Source organism: Pinus tabuliformis, chromosome 6, assembly GCF_031772625.1.
Source record: "Pinus tabuliformis cultivar Carrire ecotype Pingquan chromosome 6, CPIR1, whole genome shotgun sequence".
NCBI lineage: Eukaryota > Viridiplantae > Streptophyta > Pinopsida > Pinales > Pinaceae > Pinus > Pinus tabuliformis.
Genome location: NC_142292.1, coordinates 860,650,192 through 860,671,132, shown reverse-complemented (window position 1 = coordinate 860,671,132; position 20,941 = coordinate 860,650,192). Strand labels below are relative to the sequence as shown.

Genomic DNA, 20,941 nt, shown 5'->3' with positions numbered 1-20,941 from the left:
TAATTGAAGTGAAATTAGTCTAGCTAATTTACTAATCTAACTATGGTAACGAATTAGTTTTCCTTGGAATTGACCATTTCAACAATAGAGTATTTATTTGAATGATAAGGACAACTTTTTTTAATAAAGATGATATTAGAGGATAGATGTTGAAGTAGCATCAAAGATTGAAGGATGATAGACAATAAAGTGAAAGTTTGTGTGAATTTGTGGAATAGACTCCCCAACATGTTGTATTATGAGTCACACATCTTAATTGTAAGTAAGTCTATGATGTTTTGTAGTGGTCTTGGAAAAGTTTGTAATATTATGTACTTGAAGTTGTGTTGTTAGCCTTATAAGGTATGTGTACCCCATAAAGTTTGTGGTAATCTTAAAACCACTTTGGAAGTGTAGGTTTGTGCACGTGTGAGAGTGAGGTGGACAAGGGTTCCTATAGGCATGGTTTAGGGTCAGCCAACAAAACCCTGGGCATGGTTTAGGGTAAGCCACTAGCACCTAGAGCATGGTTATGGGTAATCCGAGAAAAGCCATGACGATGGTGATAATGGAGGGGGATTTACACGTACTGGTACACGTAAGTAGGTAATGGTGGATTGAACCATGTACATGAAGGACATCCTAGTAGACTTGCGGTTGCAGCGGTTGGTACTCATGCATTCCGATAGATGGTTGATCCTTTATATGGACGTCAACATATTCTTTTTTTGATCATGTTTGTAAGCACCAGGACCACAGTTAGACTTTGTTGGTTGAGATCGAGACAAGTAGTCATTAAAGGGGCAACTTGGAAAATATAATTCCTACTTGTATTAGGTGTGATTCTTTCTATGTAAAGGAGTTTGTTCCTATTCTCTAGGAGTTGTTTAGAACTATTTGTTTCCTAGATTGACGTGTCGTTGAGATATCCTCTCAACCAATTGATTGTGTGTCCAAGACAATTTACGTATCTTAAGACAACACTTCATGTATATATGTAATATTATTTGATCAAGGTAATTCAATGTACATTATCAAAATTTATCTTAAACATTGTGAAAGTTTTATGCGAGTTAGCATGGTGTTTTTTTAATCAAATCCATATTTAAAATCATAAAAAATAAATTATTTGATAAAAAAATAAAACAATTTATATTTACAAATTCTAATTATTTGAAAAAAATAAAAATAAATAAATATAAAAACAAAATTAAATTCCAATATTAAAACTATTTATTGTAGACAATCGTTTGAGTGTCAATGTTATAATAAATTATCTTTATATTTTAGAGAAGTGATTCTCACATCTAAAACAAATATATTATATAATACAGGTTTTTATTATTATTAAATATTAAGGTACAAATTTCAAAATAGGAGTATGACACCATAATAAAGATTTTATTTGATTTAAATAGTACAATTTTAGAAATTATGCCGAATTATATTTGGCTTCAAGCCTTTATATAATTATATATGAAACATATTAGATTATAAATAAAAATATAATATGTTAACTTAATATACTGTAATTTTATCAACAAACCAAATCTTTATTTTTATTTAAAATTAATAATACCTCATATTTGTGCTTTTAAATTATATATAATTTTAACAAAGTTCACATGAGAAGCCATTTTGAAAATTATTTTTTTCAAAACATACATCTTAAAACATATCATTTTATTTACAATAAGAATAAATATGAAATTATTTACACCACTTTTAAAATTTGAAACCAGATATTAAATTCGCATAAGTGAAATTCAAAGTTTCTTTTTTAAAATGAAATAAAATTTAACAAAATTTAAAATAAGATATTGAACAGTTTAACAAAATTGAAGAAACCGGATATTAGACATTAAACTGGATTTATAATAATGTAATTTTCGTTTGTATGATGAATCTGAATCTAATTTTGAATGGAATGCATCAATTACGATAAAGATGGATCGATAGGGTTATTCCTAAGATGCTCTCAGTTGAAAGACTATCTGATATAAATGAGTAATGAGTTTATGAAAGTAACGTATAACCAGTGTGATATTGCAAAGTTATTAGTGGAGTCAAATATTTCAGGTTACTCTCGCAGAACAACATATCTTGGACCATGTTGCTGTGTTTATAGGAACAGCCAGGCTATAAGATAACATCCTACTAACAATTCGAAACCCAAAGATGGCATTGGTTACAACAGCATAATCATAAAGAACAAAGGCTTTCAATGACATAGATTCTTATCAGTGTAACTGAATCATATGGTTGCCTGTATACTCAGATTCATATCACTGTAACTGAATCATGTGGTTGCCTGTATACACTTCAGCTAACGCAGCCTTATCAACGAAAAATAACATAAAATATATCTGATGAGCATGTGATGTGATTTCTATCTTTTTTGGAAGTTGAGGTATTTGATGGACAGGGCAAACAACAAAGCAAAGACAACAGGGATACAAACGAGCACCAGTGCTACAATTCCCAAAAAGTAGTGTCTCATCCCAAAATATGATTTTATGAATGTGGACACCTTCACTTTCCCCTCTGTTGTCTCCATCTCTGTTTCTACATCACCCAACTGTGAAGCAATCAGACCATAGAGCGTCCAAGAAACAGGGGTTGCCCAGGTGTACCATCTCCACCATACGGGCATTTTCTGTTTTCAAAACATAACCAGAAAATTGAATGTATTAGGACCACTCAACAGGGGCATTGTTAATTGCAGTCTAGATTGAAATTCAAATAGTTGCTGGAAGGAAAAATTGATGGACAGATCAAGAGTTGAAAATATGGCCTTACAGGTCGAGGGATAATGAAACCACAGAAGAGATTCCATCCAGAATAAAAAGCTGATGAAATGATCGCAGCAATATGGTAACTTGGGGTCAAGGCTACCGACATCATTCCATAATAGGTATAGTATAGAAAAGTGAAAAACATGAAGAAGAGGAACCAGAAGAATTTAACAGCTGTCCACTTGAAAGAAATCATAGAATAGACCAAGATGGCATAGATTACAGACTGTACCAGAACATAGGGCACCTCAATTGCCACCTGTAGTGATAACAAGGATGGTCATTCGGTCAATTGATCTGCATAACAAAACTATAATCTCACTAGCTGTTGACATTTAGATTACCTGTGCAAGGGCATAAGGGAGTGCTGAATACATTCCAGCGGCCTTTTCTCTGTAAAAGACAGTTCGTTCAACCTCGACGACTGGCTGGACACTCGATGAATTGCTAACACCAAGGAAAAGTACAGCACTGTACATTGATCCCATAATATTCATTAGATCTTGTTGTTTACCTCTGTAAAAGAACATCGAAGAATACTTAGACGACATTGAGCAGTTGAGGCAAAAGGCGTTAAGAGAACACACAATTTTCTCTGCTTACAGAGAACGATAAAATAGTTTTCAAGGGAACAAATAAAGACTGTAAGTTCACTTGGAAAACATATGTCAGACTGATTTCTCAATATGCTAAGTGACTCTGTTGACTCAAATATGTAATAGATAATAAACTAATCAATGATAGAGAAAACAAAATGTCAAATTGAGGCGGGACCAGTTTTGCAAATAAGTCTATTATGCCTGTCAAGAGAGTGCCCAACCTCTTTGTTCCAAGGTCCCAAAAGATGGTCCCAAACAGTAGGGCAACCACTGTAGTGAAGAAAAAACGCACAACATTATAGTGTGGATTCCTCCAATATGACCAATGTTGCTTCCAAAGGCATGCCACACACTGAACCTTGAAGGACTGTGCATACTGTGTTGGAAAACTCAGATCCTGCGAGCCAGGAGCAGGGGTGCTTAGCTCTTGAATAAGGGCTTGATTCCATCTGAAAGCAGAACAACATAACTGTCAAATAAGGATTTTAAAAGTATTACAGTTTCTTGGGAGAAATTATGTTACGACGATAGGGTAACAAAATTAGAGATGCACAATAAAAAAAGCTCTAAGTTCTCAAACAAATTCCTACAATTATGTTAGACATACTCATAGAGTGCTGATTTTCTGTAGATCTCAGCAAACTCTACACCAAGTTTTTCCTCAGCAGCTATGGAACTCACTTCCAGCGCCCATGTCGCTGGATTGTATACTTCACGAATCTGTGGTATTCCTGGAACAGCCTGGTCAAACAACCAAGAATCGGACAAGATCATTCTTTCCAACCATGGATTGATAATGACAAGGGCAATCGATTACTAAATAGCTTATAATACACGGAATAAAAAATCAGTTATACCTCAAAATACTCAATGAGTTTATGAGAATAATGACCCACAGGACCCGCATAGATCGTTTGGCCACCCCTTTTCAGGAGCAAGAGCTGCAGTTTAGCAAATCAATAAAACTGAAAATTTAGCAATTATTCCCTGACTTGTTCTAGCCCTTTGCAACCCTTCATTTTTCTTAAGCCAAACAAAGAAACATAGAGTAGGCCTTTTGTTTCACATTGCATAGATTGACCATGAAAGTATTTGAATTCACCTCATCAAAAGCTTCAAAGATATCAATGCTGGGCTGATGGATGGTACAAACAACAGTTCGACCTGTATTGACTGTGTTGCGAACAGTACGCATAACAATTGCCGCAGCACGGGCATCTAGTCCTGAAGTTGGCTCATCCATGAAGATTATAGAAGGGTTGGCAACTAGTTCCACTGCTATGGTAAGTCTCTTCCTTTGCTCTGTAGAAAGACCTGTCACTCCAGGAAGCCCTACAAGAGCATCTCTCAGAGGAGTGAGCTCTACGAGCTCCATGACTTCTGTCACAAACATCTGCACTTATTGTAACAGCAAAAATCTGTGAGTAAAAGCTGCTTGCAGAGTCTCATTAGTAAGAAATATCTCCACTTTGAAGAACTGCATGCAAAGGGGAGAAATTTAGACAAACCATTCTAGTTTTCTCGTCAACCTCGCAAGGAAGACGGAGCCATGCAGAATACACGAGTGATTCAAAGACTGTGACATTTGGAGAGTGGATATCATTTTGTTCACAGTACCCTGAGATGCGAGCAAAGGTTTCTTGCTTCTTAGGGAATCCAGAGATGCTTATATTCCCTTCTATATAGCCCCCTGTTTTTCTTCCAGCCAAGACATCCATTAGGGTAGTTTTTCCAGCACCGCTAACTCCCATCAGGGCTGTAAGTACCCCTGGTCTAAAGGATCCACTTACATTGGAAAGGAGTTGTAGCCTGTCGTGACCCAACCCTTCACTTTTCATCTCCTGTTACGAAACTAAACATTAGTTCCAGATATTCCATTGAAGAGAACCTGGGTATGTCAAACCACTGGCAGATTATCAATCCAATTGAATGATTTGTACATACACATACCGGTGGCATGTCAACATAATAGTTTATGTTCTCAAAAGACATCGACAATGGCCTGAAAGGAAGGATCATTCCTTTCTTCTGTTGTGTCGAGGCATGAGTGACACTGATTTCTCCATCGGGTGTAGAATTGTCTTTAGAGGTTAGATTATCTCTCCTCTCTGACAAGTAAAAATGACTGACAAAATTATTAAATCTATGAAAGAATAGTGCCTGTTTTTCTCATAAACTTTTAAAGCTTTGGATGTGACTGGTTATATAGTTTTATAGATTGCAATCTTTATAGTTCAATATTTTCATCTTTCCTTTCAAGCAAAACCAAAAACAGTGCTTTTGAGTCTAATTCAAGATCAGCACAAAGGTTTTCCAATGTCTCCCACTCAGTTGTCTGAGACAAGGTGCTACAGAGAAGTTATGTAGTTCATTCAAGTTTCTCACTTCGTTGTCTATTGCAAGATTCTAATCAGTTACAATCAGCATCCTTTCCATTTACAATGCACTCCAAGCTGTGAGCAATGGATTAAAATATTCACATTACTAAAATTATTTCTGGAGAGCTCATGCCTTACCACTGGACCTTCTTTGAGATGTCAGTTGAACAGAATGGTTGCTTTCTCCAGTTCTGTTTGCTTGCTTCTCTTCAATAGCATCTTCATATATAACAGCCTGTGATTGCCCTAAAGCTGTAATCGGAGCGGATTTTATGATGTGTCACTCTTTGTATAAAATTTGAATGTGAGAGAAACAGTAGCACAAACCAAATCTTATAATAGGATGCCAGACTTACGGTTAAGATACGCTAAAGCAACAATGAAGAGAATGTTGAAAAGTACAGAGAACCCGATTGATGCTCCAATGCCAATCCAATAAAATTTATCTTCAGCAAATATTCCACGAGATTCTAATACTGCACGTCCAATTGTTTCATTGGAGCTTTTACTGACAGGCTGCACAAAGATTAATTGTTGAGATGAAAGGCAATACTCAATATTTCTTTCCTAGATTATGATGATAGAACACTCAATTAGGACATGATAACACGTACTTTGTCCCATCTGGGAGCCAGAAATTCATTCACAGCTATGGCATTTTGGCCATAGGACATCGGTGAGCACCAGTATGCCCAAATCCACCAGCTAGGTATACTCTCTGTTCCAGAAACATGAATAAAGTCAAGCATTTCTTGTAACCCAAGATTGCCATAAAGTATTTTTCTTTGGAGTAAATATTATTTTTGCATATGCTATATTGTCACATACCTCTTGATAGCACAAATCCTCCAAGAACAAACACAATAAGCAAAGCAAATGATCCAAATGTTTGTGAGACAATCATGTTCCGACCCAATGAGGCTATGAATTTAAAAAGTGCCAACGACATTTGATGGATCACAAAGAGGACGAAGAATTGCTTAAGGAACCTGCAACAATGAAGGCAATCTCCTTGATTATTCGTTTCATATTTCAGTGTTCTGACAATGCAAACAATTTTGACGTGCCTGCTTCAATTTTCTTTTCTCATAGGGATAATTTGGAGGCAGAGAATGTTAGACTTTGTTTCCATTCATAGACCCTTTCATACATCAACCGATTAATTAACCTGTAAGATTTCTTATGCTTCTATCCATGTTTAATGAAATTAGGATATAGAAATTCATTGAGGTACGGAGGCTAAAAGAATTACCTCTCGGCCTCTGGTGCAAAACCGATAACATAGTATGTAACACAAACCCAAATGGCTGCTTCTACCACAGAGAGTGGAATCCTCACTATCCATGTTGGTAAAGCAAAAGCCCAACATGGATAAAACAGAAAGTCTCTTTGCTTGTAGAAAACTGGAAGGCGGCTAACTGTCATCGATAATTCTGGGAAACCATTGAACATTACATGGATGAGTCCAAAGAAAAGAGCTCCCATGTACAGGTTTCCATCATCAATATTTCGCTGATGCATTTCCGTGCGGAAAAACATGGTCATTGTGAGTATCCCTACAACTACAATCTGCAAATTTGTTTGTCAGCATTCATACTTCTTTTCTCCAATAAGTGAATTAAAAAATGGCACTCCTCATAATTTGGGTCCCAACTCACCTGTCCTGTTTTGAATATATATACAAAAGAATTTCTCTTTATAAGCATCCATTCTCTGGCGAAGCAGGCTTTGAATATGTTTATTTTACTGACACCATACTTAGAAGATGTAAGAGCAGCGGGATGGCTCTTTTTTCTATCATATGGGTGTGATAACTCTTCTGAAAGATCATTGCCAACATGAAATGAATGAAAGGCCTCTGCAAATTGTTTGACAGATACGTAACGGTATGGTTGGCCTTCAAGTGCCCAATACTGCTCTTGATCTTTTCTCGAGGTCACCTGTAAAATTCAAGTCGCTCCACCGCAAATGTAATTAATTAAGTGAAATTTAACGAGCTATCTTTTCGACGAAGATTTAAACAATCCATTTAATCACTAATGTGGTGAATGGACAAAAAGGAACCATGGTGAGCCAGAGCTCACAAAGATTATCAAGCTGTAGAATCCAGACATTTCATCTGTGAAAATTCTGTAAATATTTTGGCTTTGAGATCTAGATGGTAGTTTGCAACTAGTACTCTGAAACCATCGGACAAAACATAATTGTATCAGAAATGATACTTACTTCCTGTAAGAAATCAGCAACCGCTTTTCTGTCTGGGCACTTGAAGCCCATGGACTCGAAGAAATCAAGAACAGATTCTCGAGGTCCTTGATAAACCACCTCTCCTTCAGACAGTATGATGATATCATCAAATAGCTCATATGTTTCAGGGGCAGGTTGTAGAAGAGAGATCAACATTGTCGCATCCAAGAGATGGATAATTTGGCGGAAACACTTGATAATCTGGAAAGTTGTAGCACTGTCCAATCCTGTTGAAATTTCATCCATGAAAAAAGCTCTTGCACGACCGACCAACATTTCTCCTGCACAGATCTTGTCAAACAATCAGACAATTGCTTTGGCACTACCATGTTATGCAAATGCAAATTTACAGTGGTGCCAAAGAACTATTCCTGCTTAGACCACCTGTGGTAACTCTCTTCCTCTGGCCTCCAGAGATTCCACGGCGCATCTGATTTCCAACAATGGTGTCTGCACAAATGTCCAAGCCCAGAATCTGAAAGAAATCAAAGACACGGCAGCATATGTGAATAATCTGCATGCCTTAAAATCCTAATGCATTTTTATCCGAAAGTTTTTGAAGAATAACCTTTAACACATAGTCCGTGACAAGGCTAGTCCGTTGTCCCTCAATGGAAGTTTCCTGCATCAATAAGAAAAATTATGTTCCACAATAAATGAAAGTTTTTCTTGGCCCTGTTTCAGCAGGGAAAATACAGCTACTGCAACAACATATATGGAGTTATTTATCCATTAATGTCAGTTGATAGTATATGTCATTGGTCATATTTAATCGAGTAAATTATTGACTGCAACCCATATATATGGAGCTATCTCTCCATTAATAACCAATATAGAACTATCTCTCCATTAGTACCCACCAGCAAACAAGTAATATATACTACCTACCCATTAATGAAAATATAACTCTATATATATATTGTTCACCAGGTTGAACAAACAAGAAGGGCCCACCAAGGGCAAAACATGTATGTCAGGATTTGAAATTTGAATCGTGATACTAAACACCCAGCCTTTGCATCAAACCAAAACCCCATGGATGAGACAAGAGTCTTCAAGAATTAATTGAAGCACTGAATAGCACCACTCATTAGCAGAAATGCCTACCTTCATGAAAATATCAACATCAAAATCCGGCTTGATGCCGGCCTGCTTTTCACGTCTTAAAAGTTCTTGCAGCAGCTCTGGAAAGCAATGCATAAACAGGTGGTCAATATTCAAAGTAAAATGGGTGTGATCTTGGGAGAAAACTAAACAAACACTCACCGTATTTTGCTCCTACACCTTGACAACGCGCTGAGAAATCCATTGTTTCCCTTACTGTCATCTCTGCAAGGTGCAAGTCGTGCTGGCTAATATAAGCAGATGTTCTTTGAGGCACAAATTCATTTAATGAGTGCCCATTGTACGTTACATTTCCGGTGACCTGTAAAAGCAAAAGGAAACAATGCCTCTGTAAGAAATAAAATTACTTTCATGAAACAAAATACGAACAATATAAAAACTAGGCACATTCTATAGTAAACAATAATGTCGAAACTGCTTATTTAAAATTTGGATTGCAATTCTTACAGTAATGTCTTATTAGAATAGATTCTAAACTTACTTTGAGATCACGATCAGGGTTTCCAGCCAGTGTTGTTAGCAATGTTGTTTTTCCAGCACCAGGTGGACCAAGAAGAAGTGTCATTCTGAACAGTCCAATGACGTTTCAAATGTATTGAGATTGTGTCTGAAAACGGGTGACATATGCTGTACATCTTCTAGCTAGGAAAAAAGACCATATGAAAAACTTACCGAGAAGGCTTGATGATGCCACTGATATCATGGAGAATTGTTAGAGTCATCCTCTTTGACCGCAAGATCTTCATGTAGTTAAGAAATCCCTGGACAATAAAAACATTTTTGATGCTGTCAAATGGCAAGTTGTCAAAATTGCCAATTTCATTCCTACTCCATGTCAATTGGGTATTGAATCTTATTCCAGGACGGTTTCCATTAGAGTGTCTTGGATCTCTCTGTTCTAATCTGAAAGCATAGAATTTGCTGTCCTAGATGTCACTGTTCTTATCTGAAAGCATTTACTGCACCTGCTGAGATTTGAACCTCAACTCTTTTTACTGGAACACTTTATCACAAACACTAAGCCACAACCTAATTGTAATGTAATCATCAATGATATAACAAAGTGAATTTTTACGTGGCCTCGACTGAATATTTCTTGAAGGTAGCAGAAAACAGAATAGCCTCAAGGGTGGAAACGGCTGGTCTTTTTTGGTATTGACCAGCAGATATAAATAAATGGATCTAACACATTGATGGCAATTTTTGGTTTGCTCTTTGACACTTTGATAGTATTGGTTTTATCCTCACCTTTTTTTCATGACACTTTGATATTATTGGTTTTATATTTTTTATTGTAAAGTAGAGATAAATAAATAGATTTTGTTGGGGGTTTTTCTGAGAAAATCCCAAAAACAAACAGAATAAACTCCACAGAGGCAATGCTCTGTTTCCTTCTGCCACAGAATCCTTTTTGCACATGGAAGCTTTTAATAAAAATTCTCAGAACAGAGTATTACACAGCCATAAAAATCCTTATATTCATTAAAATATAAAATGCCTGAAACAACATTCATCCTCTTTTGGTGAGAGGGACACCAAAATTACTTTCACCCATCAAAAACAAAACTCTGTCTCCACCTGAGAATTTACTGTGCTGGGTTTACTGCTGTAAAACCCCTTTTACATTCACTGCTGTGAAAAATATTTTTAACACATACTGCTGAAAAAAAATTTATTTGCAGCTCCACAAATAACAATTATATGCATATACTCCCCGCACTGCTGTGCAATATTTACCTTGCTTCACTCTAGTCAAAACAAAAAAACATTCTTGCTGCTCCCCCTCTTTTCTTTTCTTCATGCACTGCTGTGCAATACCATGACTTTCGCTGCTGCACATACCTCTCTCCCGTGTGCAACAATACCACAACACAAGCATATTTTTTATGGCTCGTTATAAAAAAAACCTTAATACAAAAAAAAATTCTACTACCGTGGGTTTTTCAATACATATGGTCAACGCTCCTTTTTTAAAAAATAACACACATAATATGTGCCCATACCGCTAGTGTAGTTAATATTCAATGTTTTACCAAACACTTACAAACCACATAACTATGCATTGAATGTTTTACGGCGGTCAATCAAACTTCAAATTACTCCACGCAAGTATTAAATGTTGTCCGTATGCAGGTTTGGAGCAATCGACGGTGGAGAGCGATGGAAACAATCGGACGGTGGACAGAGATATCGGGAGCCATTACATGACTGACCATTACGTCCCGAAATGTCAGAGATGATGACGTAGAGGGAGGAACACGCGTTCACGGTTGATTGCATCGGGTTCGAACATACTGAAACTACCTGCTGGTCGAAGGAGATCCGATATACTGGTGGTTTTGGAGGAGCGGTTTCGTGCTGCCGTCAATGTCCACGTCCGCCTGCATGGTGTCTGCAACCTGCAGTTGGAATTAACATTCCAACACTCCCCTTTAATTTCAACTGCTGGGCATTCAAACATACTCAAACACTTCCTCACATAGAGGGATTCACCAACACTGCTGTTACAAAAATATCTTCCTCACATAGAGGGATTCACCAACACTATGCTGAAAAACATCTTCCTCTTGACAGAGGGATTCACCAAAATGACTGTGCTGAAAAAGCACCTTCCTCTTTAACAGAGGGATTCAACAAGAACTTCACTTCCTCTCACGGAGGGATTACAAACAGACACTACTTTAGATGCAGTTCCAAAACAACCGAAAATATTACTCTGTTTTCTTCCTGAGATTTTACACTGCTGGTGTGTAGAAAATCTCATTTACATTAACTGCTGTAAAAAAGAGTTTTGCTTATACTGCTGTAATAAAAATATTTACTTACATTTACTGCTGTAAATAAAAATCCTCTTGCTTCATTCACCTTTTCACTGATGTGTAAAAACACATTTCTTCATTCTCACTTCTCTGGTTTCATTTTCTTTGCACTGTTGTGCTTCACCTTCTTGCCATCACACTGCTGCCTTTTTCTTATTTACTGCTGTCCATACCCATAACCATAGAGTCTGTATCCCCTGAGTTTTTATTCGCTGCTGCGTTGCCTCTGCAATTTGCACTGTTGTGCGTAAAAATTTCTCACATTGCTGTGTCCGTTACCCTCACTGCACTTCTATGCATCTCATTCTATTTTCTTCATTCGCTGCCCTTTTCGTTTCACTCATTACACTGCGTTACTTGCATATAAAAGGAATCATCATCACGCTGCTGCGCTTCATTCTCCACAAAAAAAAAAAATTAACACGGGTTGCCCCTGTTCCTTTCTACACCCTTGCTTCACACAATCTTCGTCTTCATTTTTTTTATTTACACAATGCACTGTTGTGCATATATTGGATTTCGGTTCAATGAACAACACACTCACTGCACTTTCATTTACTGTTGTAAAGAAAAATTTCTTTTACATGTGCTGCTGCCCATTACATTTCGTTTCATCAATAACAAAAAAAAACTTCATGCTGCTGCATTTTTCATATTCAACGCTGTGTGAAAAATTTCATTGCATTCTCAAACACTGGGCATTTACGCTCTATTGCGTTTTTCCCTCTTCTCATTTTCCTCTCACTGCTTTGCATTTTCATTGCCAATACAAAACATTTCCATCTACTGTGCATTACACTCACTCTGCTGTGAGTATATTCTCTCACATTACATAAAAGGAAAACTGCATTCCATTGCTATGCATTTCAATGCATGTGCTCCACAAAAAAAATTTCAAACTGCTGTTCATTCTAATCCATGTGCTCCACACACAAAAGTTTCCACGCTTCTATGTTCTGCCTTCGCACTGCTGTGCGGGTCTCCTTGCTTTGCATTACAATGCATATAAAATGCATATGATTCACATCGAATTCATCTTCATCTTCACTCACACACTGTTGTGCGTTCTACTGCTTCTCATTTTTCTTATCGTGCTGCTGCACTTCACATTTCAACGCTGCCCCTTTTCCTTCTCCGCACTTCTGTGCATATTGCATTGCATATGTGATAAAAAACAAAGCAAAAACATTACATTTTTCAACACTGCTGCATATTACATTTCAGAGGGATTAACAACAAAAAAAAATTTCATTTGCGCTCTGCTGCGCTGCAATACATCCTCCACGCAGTCTCCATGCCCTGCAGACTTTTCTTCTCTGCTTTTATGGAAGATTTAATTCCATATCTCTCCCCTATAACAAGATCTTCATCAAAGAATGACTGTTAAAACAGTTCAGCAATTATGATAAAAAAAAATTACAGGCTCCCCTTAACTGTATGCATCATCTTCTTTCAGCAAAGTTTTCTCAAAAGAAACTTAGATCAACTAGGGAGCTCAAGGGGCTTTCAGACTGTATTTCCTTCCTTCTCCATACTTGTGTAACTTTCTTCTTTTGCATGGGTCTAGCTTGTGTAAGAGCCCATGTTAAGTTACAATCACGTGCCATATGCCCAATGTTATGACACTTGAAACATTCTACATTGTTCATGAATAAGAATTCATGATTTCTTCTTATAAAATTATTTCTTGGAGATTGTCGGAGACTACAACATCTATCTCTATGAAATGCTCTACAGTCTTTTGCCATATGACCAAAGTTTGAGCAAGAATAACAATAACCAAAAAATGAACTTTGGTACCTGGGAGATGGAGGTTTCCTTGATGTACTTCTGAAGCCTTGCTGCCTTGAGATCCTTTGATGATAACCATCGCCTCTTGCCTCTTTGACATCAGCTACATTTCTTCTTGGAGCTGGTTTTCTACTTGGAGTAGGATTTCTTCTATTGTAGCCTTGATCTTTCTCCTTGCCTTTGCTGGAACTAGGAGCATCACCATTTCTTTCTGCCTTCTTCACATCTCCTTTGCTTAAAGCATTTTCATTCTTGTTTGAGGGTTCACCTACATACCCAAGTCCTGATTTATCAGATGGGGATCTGTGATAGCTGAGCATGTCATCCAAGGCTTGAGAGCTCTTCATGATTTTGTTCATTTCTTCAACCTTTTTCTTGAGGAGAACAATCTCTTCTTCCAATCTTTCACACTCATTATTCTTCTTTGCAAGTTGTTCCTCAGTTTCTTCTTTGCTATGAGTAGCTTCAGCTGCTACTATTTTAAGGGAGATAATTTCTGACTTCATTTTGGAGATTTCTGCTTCACTGCTCTCCATTTTCTTCTCAGCTTCTTGTGCCTGCTTCCTGGCTTCTTGTAGTTCAGACTTAAGGGAGGAGACCTCTACCTTGTACTGTCCAATGTCTTCTACAAGCTTGTTCACTCTCTTGTGCCTTTGTTCAAGTTGACTTGACAAGGCGTCTTCCTGCTTCTTTGCTTTATTCAACTGATTTGTCATGAATATGACTTCTTCATGATGTTTCCTCTTGCATTGATCAAGCTCTTTCTTAAGCTTGACGAGCTCTTCATCCCTTTCTTTTACTTGAAGTTTGATGAGGTCAACCTTCTCACATTCAGCTTTTATGATGGGTTCAGAATTTTCTTCTTGACTGATGGTCATGGTCAGTGCTCCCTTTGCATGAAGGTCATGAAGTCTGTCCCAAATATCCTTTGCTGATGAATATTTTCCTATTTTCTTCTTTATAGAATCAGGCAGTCCATCCAAGATTGTCTTTTCTGCTTTTGCATTGTACTCCTTGGATTCTCTATCCATCTTGCTATCATCAATCACTGATTCCCAGATTTCAATCCCTTGAGACTGTAAGACAACCCTCATTTTTATTTCCCACATATCAAAATTTCCATTAAACTTTGAAGCCTCAAATAGAATGCTTTCAAGTAGATTGTCTTCTATTTTAGTAGAAGAGGGAGACACATTTTTAAGAGGTTTGGAGACCTTTTTCTTTGACCTTGCCATTCTTAACTATGCTTAAAATAGCTGACTGTGTTTTTAAAATGACTCACTGTTTGTTCAACATCAACACAGAAAGAAAACTTTGAGGAATACCTGGGTTCTTTTGCCTGAGACTTCACTCTGCTGGAGAAGCTTTCTCTGCTGCAACAAGAATCTTTCCTTCAGCTTCTTTGACACCTTCAAAGAGCCTGGATTGGCTCTATCACCGTCAAAGAGCCTGGACCAGCTCCGATACCACTGTTGGGGGTTTTTTTGAGAAAATCCCAAAAACAAACAGAATAAACTCCACAGAGGCAATGCTCTGTTTCCTTCTGCCACAGGATCCTTTTTGCACAGGGAAGCTTTTAATAAAAATTCTCAGAACAGATTATTACACAGCCATAAAAATCCTTGTATTCATTAAAATATAAAATGTCTGAAACAACATTCATCCTCTTTTGCTGAGAGGGATTCACCAAAATTACTTTCACCCATAAAAAACAAAACTCTGTCTCCACCTGAGAATTTACTGTGCTGGGTTTACTGCTGTAAAACCCCTTTTACATTCACTGCTGTGAAAAATATTTTTAACACATATTGCTGAAAAAAAATTTATATGCAACTCCACGAATAACAATTATATGCATATACTCCCCGCAATGCTGTGCAATATTTACCTTTCTTCACTCTGGTCAAAACAAAAAAACATTCTTTTTGCTCCCCCTCTTTTCTTTTCTTCATGCACTGCTGTGCAATACCATGACTTTCGCTGCTGCACATACCTCTCTCCCGTGTGCAACAATACCACAACACAAGCATATTTTTTATGGCTCGTTATAAAAAAAAACTTAATACAAAAAAATTCTACTACCGTGGGTTTTTCAATACATATGGTCAACGCTCCTTTTTAAAAAAATAACACACATAATATGTGCCCATACCGCTAGTGTAGTTAATATTCAATGTTTTACCAAACACTTACGAACCACATAACTATGCATTGAATGTTTTACGGCGGTCAATCAAACTTCAAATTACTCCACGCAAGTATTAAATGTTGCCCGTATGCAGGTTTGGAGCAATCGACGGTGGAGAGCGATGGAAACAATCGGACGGTGGAAGGAGATATCGGGAGCCATTACATGACTGACCATTACGTCCCGAAATGTCAGAGATGATGACGTAGAGGGAGGAACACGCGTTCACAGTTGATTGCATCAGGTTCGAACATACGGAAACTACCTGCTGGTCGAAGGCGATCCGATATACTGGTGGTTTTGGAGGAGCGGTTTCGTGCTACCGTCATTGTCCACGTCCGCCTGCACGGTGTCTGCAACTTGCAATTGGAATTAACATTCCAACAGATTTAACACTTTGGTGGAAATACATATCAAAATGGGGCGGGAGTTTGGTTTGGTTAGCGTATTTGTTTGGTTTGCTGGGTGGAAAAACACATCAAAATGGAGCAGGAGCTTGGTTTGGTTAGGATAGTAGTTTGGTTTGTTTAGAATAGATTATGCAAAAAAAAGTTGCGTTGAAAGCGGTTTTTAATATTTAGAGAGTTTCAATTAAAGTGTGGTTTAAGGGGGAGTAAGTTTGGTTATTATAAATAAATTTTATATGAGATATTTAATGGAGTTGTTTTTAATGTTATTTTTTTAAGTTTTCGGTTGATTTTTTGGTCGGAATCCAGCAGAAAAATTTGCGGTGAAATTTTGATTTTTGTTATTAAAACTGTTTTTTTTTTATTACATATATGGATTTAGCACTCTAAAAAACCCCTAGAGCATTTCTCTTGTGCAGAGTTTACCCATCAAACTTGTGATTACAATGAATTCTTACCGTATTTTAGACAAATTAAATCGGAAGAATAAATCGAATTTTTTTAAAAAAATCACATTAAAAACAACTCTATATTTATTTAGTTAATAATTATTCAGTTAAATATATTGTTAAATAGATAATCTACAATTTAATATTAAAAAAACATATAATTAAGTGAAAAAAAATTATACCTTGTTTATAAAAAAGATGAAGTAATATTTAATAAACTACAAAAATGTAAAATCAATAAACTAATTATTAACTTACTGCCTATTACTTAATAAATACCATAACCAAAAAAACCTAATACAAAATGTCCTCCTAATCCAGAATGTGCTCGAAATAAGTCCTGGAAATAGGATTTTATGCTTATCGTGGTGGGTTTCCTTCCGAACTTTGTCCAGTCGCAAACCTGGTGTCAGTGTTGGGTTTCCTTCCGAACTTTGTCCAGTGGCGAACATGGTGTCAGGATTAGATGTTGACGTACATTTGTAGAAAAGGGGATCCAAAGTGTTGTTATTGAATGACATTTCCAAATAAAGCAGGTCCTGGGTTCCAAGGGCGAACATGGAGGTCCTGGGTTGCACTCCTAATTTGTCCAGGGGCGAACATGGTGTCAGAGTTTGGTGTTGAGGTACTTTCATGGAAAACGGGAGCCAAAAACAAATTTGGTGTTGAGGTACTTTCGTGGAAAAGGGGAACCAAAACCAATTGCACTGGACAAGGTATTACCCATGTGAGACTGACGAGCAGGATTAGCTTTCCGAATCCTCCAGACCAGAACAATCAAATCAAAAATATATCGTCCAGTCCCTCACCTCGATGATGTTGACAGTAAAATTGAAGAGAGTAGGAAGTGCTCGGCCTCCGACACAGGCATCTGCCTCAATGTTCAGGTGCTCAAACCGAACTTCTATCGTTGGCAACGCAATCCCAACTCTGTGAAGTTATTGTTTAGTTAGATATTAAATTGGTGCATGAAATAATTTCTAATTCTACTTTTATAGTTTTGAACTTAAAATATTTTAGAAAAAAAACACACTTTTAATCATTAAACATTATCATTGAAAAAACTCAAGCTCAGGTTAGATCTGCTTTGCCTGTCAATCCTCTGTTTGAGCTTCGTCAAGAACCGCTCGTTGTCTACTTCCGCCACCTGCAGCACTCTCTCAATGAACTTCTCGCGAATTTCACTGGAAAGCGATGTGACATCCACATGCTGATACCTGAAGCTCCCGGTGTCTGCAACTTCGTGTATAATGGACTTCCTCAGCCGATCATAAGTTGGGAGCTTCTCAAGAGCAGCCCATTTGAGCGCCTCTTCGTCCTCCTCCACGTGGATGCTCCTCCTACCAAAAGACCCAGAAAAGGCACCGTCTTCGCCACTCCATGCATTGCGCCCAGATCCCCACAACCCGCCTGATTGCAAACCCACAGGCACTGCCATGACGTTGCAGAGCTCCAGTTCCTTCAACAAATTCTGCAACAAAACCTAAGAGAACTGAAGCAGCGAAGCCACCACCATGGACAAATATTTGAATCTCCGGATCATCAAGCTACAGGACTACAGAATGAGACAAGCAAACTGATGCTTGATGGGATTCTAGAACAGCGCTCTCCTAAGTCAACTAATCCGCCCTAATAAATTTGTGATCCATTCAAATTAATACTGTCACAACTACGCCATGAGGGAAGTCTTGCAGAAGCAAATATGCCACGGATTTTTTTTATAAACGGCGGGTCCGTTGTAGCAGTGAATTCTACTACGTCACCTATATTGCCGTTGCCGTGATCAACTTGTTCAAATACATGTAAATGTAAATTCCAAACTGAAAATTCACGATCTCACTTTGCATCTGCTGGTCGCTGAATTTCCAACACAGTCTGCAAAGTGAACACGGCATAAAGGTTGGCACAGTGATGATCTGATAAAAAAGGACCAACTCAAACAGAATGAAAGAGCCAGCTAAAGTCGCTGAATGCGACCCTTTTTATTTTACGTCTGCGACGATCGAAATTACTTTAAAGTATTGAAGATAATTATGCATTAAATGTCGGAAAAATAATGATAAATGGAAAAATGATATGAAATATTATTATAGTAATCATTTTTCCATTACAGTGGCATTAATAAAGTAAATGTTTTTTGAAAATTGGTTTGATATGGAAATGTGATATCAAATATTATTATAATAATCATTTTTACATTATAGCAGCATTAATAAAGTAAATGTTTTTTGAAAATTGGTTTGACTTTAATTTAATAAAGTAAATGTTTTCTGAAAATTGGTTTGATTTTAATTTAATAGGATTTCTTATATATTTTAATAAAAAATAAGTCAGCTTGTATTATATATATTTTTGAAATTAAGATATGAAAATTGTATTTAGGTGGGAAGTATATAAATAGTATCGTTTATCAAAGTTACAATTTTTCTTGTAGGTCAGTGAAAACTCATTTTTCATTTAAATGGTCATTTTTCTTTTCAAATTATGTGACGGTAAGAGTGTTTAAATCATTTTTTTATTATGGTGAACGCACTCTCAATAAAGAAATAGACTATATAACTAAAAGCAGTAGTCTTTAACGCGACTTTTTGAAAGCTTTTCCAGCGATTTTTTCCGGTGAAAATCCGGCAGTAATTTATTGGAATCCAAGTTTGATAGCTAATTTCTGCACAATGAAACCGTCCCAGGGGTTTTTCAGGGTGCTGAATCCGAATATGCAGTTAAAAAACCATTTTAACTGCAACAAATCATGATTTCATCTCAATTTCTTCCGCCAGATTCCGTCACCGGAATCTCAAAAAGTCGCATTATAGACAACTCCATAACTAAAACACTCGTTTTTCCCTTCCCCGGGCCCCTCAAATATTTTAGGCACCACTTTTGAGGGACCCAAAATTTTGAAGCTTGACAACTGTAACATAGATTTCCAACCTTGGAAAATTGGTGAAAAATCATTTTTCATTGGAATCTGGTCATTTTCCTTTTCAAAATATTTGACAATAAGAATGTTTAAATCATTTTTTTTATGGTGGAAATGGATTCAGCACCATCAAAAACTTTTGGGCACCACTTTTAAGGCACCAAAAACTCTCACAGCTATAACATAGATTTCCCAAAAAAATTGTCATGCAGAAATGTTTACACTATTTTCCAAGTAAAATTATAGGCTAATTAGACCACTCATATATATGTGTGTGTGTGTTTTCCAAAAAATTGATAAGGGTGAAATCATTATTTTGCATTATTTGAAATGTGTATTCTAATGCATAAAAAAGATTAAAGCATCCCAAAATTCTTGGGGCACTCAATCTGTATAGATTTAACAATTCTAATATGTGATTAACATTTTTTTGACCATTTACACACAATATATATTTAACAACTCAAATATGTCAGTCCAACCTTTTTTTGGCAGATTCAAAGTTGTACAAAATTAACAAGTAAAATATGTAATTCCAAATTTTTTTGATTAATTCCACGCTGTAAAGATTTAACAACTCAAATATGTTATTTCAATCATTTTTGACAGATTCCAAGCTAAAGAGATTTACAAACTCAAATATGTCATTCCAATTATTTTTGAGTGATTCCAAGCTATACATTTAACAACTCAAATTTGTCATTCTAACCATGGCCAATTCCAAGCTATATAGATTTAACAACTCAAATATATAATTCCAACCATTTCAGCTAGATTCTATGTTGTATAGATTTAATAACTCAAATTTCTCATTTTAACAATTTTTGGTAGATTTCAAGCAAAACTCACTATCTTTCATGGAAAACTCTTGGGAAAATAGAACCAGGAAATGCCAAAAACATAGAACCTTTACATGTTGCTTTGTTGGATTAATTAGAGCCATATTATTTTAATCATATTAAATTAATTAATATAGAATTTCCAATCATATTTAAGCATATTAAATTAATTAATATAGAGTTTCTAGCCATATTTGCTCTCCAACCCATTATAAGGTAGATGTTTAACATTCAAAAAATTTAATCTAACGTCATTATCACTATCAACCTAGTGTAGGGGTAAATGTTCAACATTTAACATTTACAACCCATTATAAGGTAGATGTTTAACATTCAAAAAATTTAATCTAATGTCATTATCAACCGAGTGTAGGGGTAAATGTTCAACATTTAACATTTATATGT

The 20,941-nt window shown here is 36.5% G+C and overlaps 2 protein-coding genes across 13 annotated transcripts; both read right to left on the bottom strand.

The window, feature by feature from the left end:
- Positions 1-2,353: 2,353 nt before the first annotated feature.
- Positions 2,354-9,126, bottom strand: LOC149261608 (ABC transporter G family member 35-like). Of its 12 annotated transcripts, none has more exons than XM_089382065.1 (19): positions 9,106-9,126; positions 8,567-8,620; positions 8,383-8,473; positions 7,978-8,279; positions 7,410-7,691; positions 7,004-7,320; positions 6,580-6,740; positions 6,366-6,469; positions 6,108-6,267; positions 5,883-6,003; positions 5,324-5,504; positions 4,882-5,214; positions 4,476-4,766; positions 4,231-4,314; positions 3,981-4,114; positions 3,595-3,822; positions 3,119-3,290; positions 2,779-3,033; positions 2,354-2,635 (listed from the first exon to the last, which is right to left on the bottom strand). In XM_089382065.1, exons 1-19 carry the CDS (start codon positions 9,109-9,111, stop codon positions 2,369-2,371), a joined length of 3,543 nt encoding a protein of 1,180 aa, XP_089238191.1. In that variant the 5' UTR covers positions 9,112-9,126; the 3' UTR covers positions 2,354-2,368. The 12 variants fall into 12 exon arrangements, with proteins under 12 accessions (XP_089238191.1, XP_089238213.1, XP_089238200.1 ...); XM_089382087.1 differs by having other exon boundaries at positions 5,324-5,398; positions 5,885-6,003; XM_089382074.1 differs by having other exon boundaries at positions 5,324-5,481; positions 5,890-6,003.
- Positions 9,112-18,215, bottom strand: LOC149261607 (pleiotropic drug resistance protein 1-like; the record flags this gene model as incomplete). Its single annotated transcript, XM_089369930.1, has 6 exons — positions 17,869-18,215; positions 17,587-17,707; positions 9,796-9,884; positions 9,605-9,689; positions 9,265-9,424; positions 9,112-9,200 (listed from the first exon to the last, which is right to left on the bottom strand). Coding segments are annotated over exons 1-6 (891 nt in total), but the record flags the coding sequence as incomplete, so codon positions are not given.
- Between the last annotated feature and the right edge of the window lie 2,726 nt (positions 18,216-20,941).

Coding starts and splice junctions, on each gene's coding strand:
- LOC149261608 (XM_089382062.1), bottom strand. Junction 4,315..4,475: donor TCTTTGAAGCTTTTGATGAG/GTGAATTCAAAT, acceptor GCTAAACTGCAG/CTCTTGCTCCTGAAAAGGGG. Junction 2,636..2,778: donor GTTTCATTATCCCTCGACCT/GTAAGGCCATAT, acceptor TTTTGAAAACAG/AAAATGCCCGTATGGTGGAG.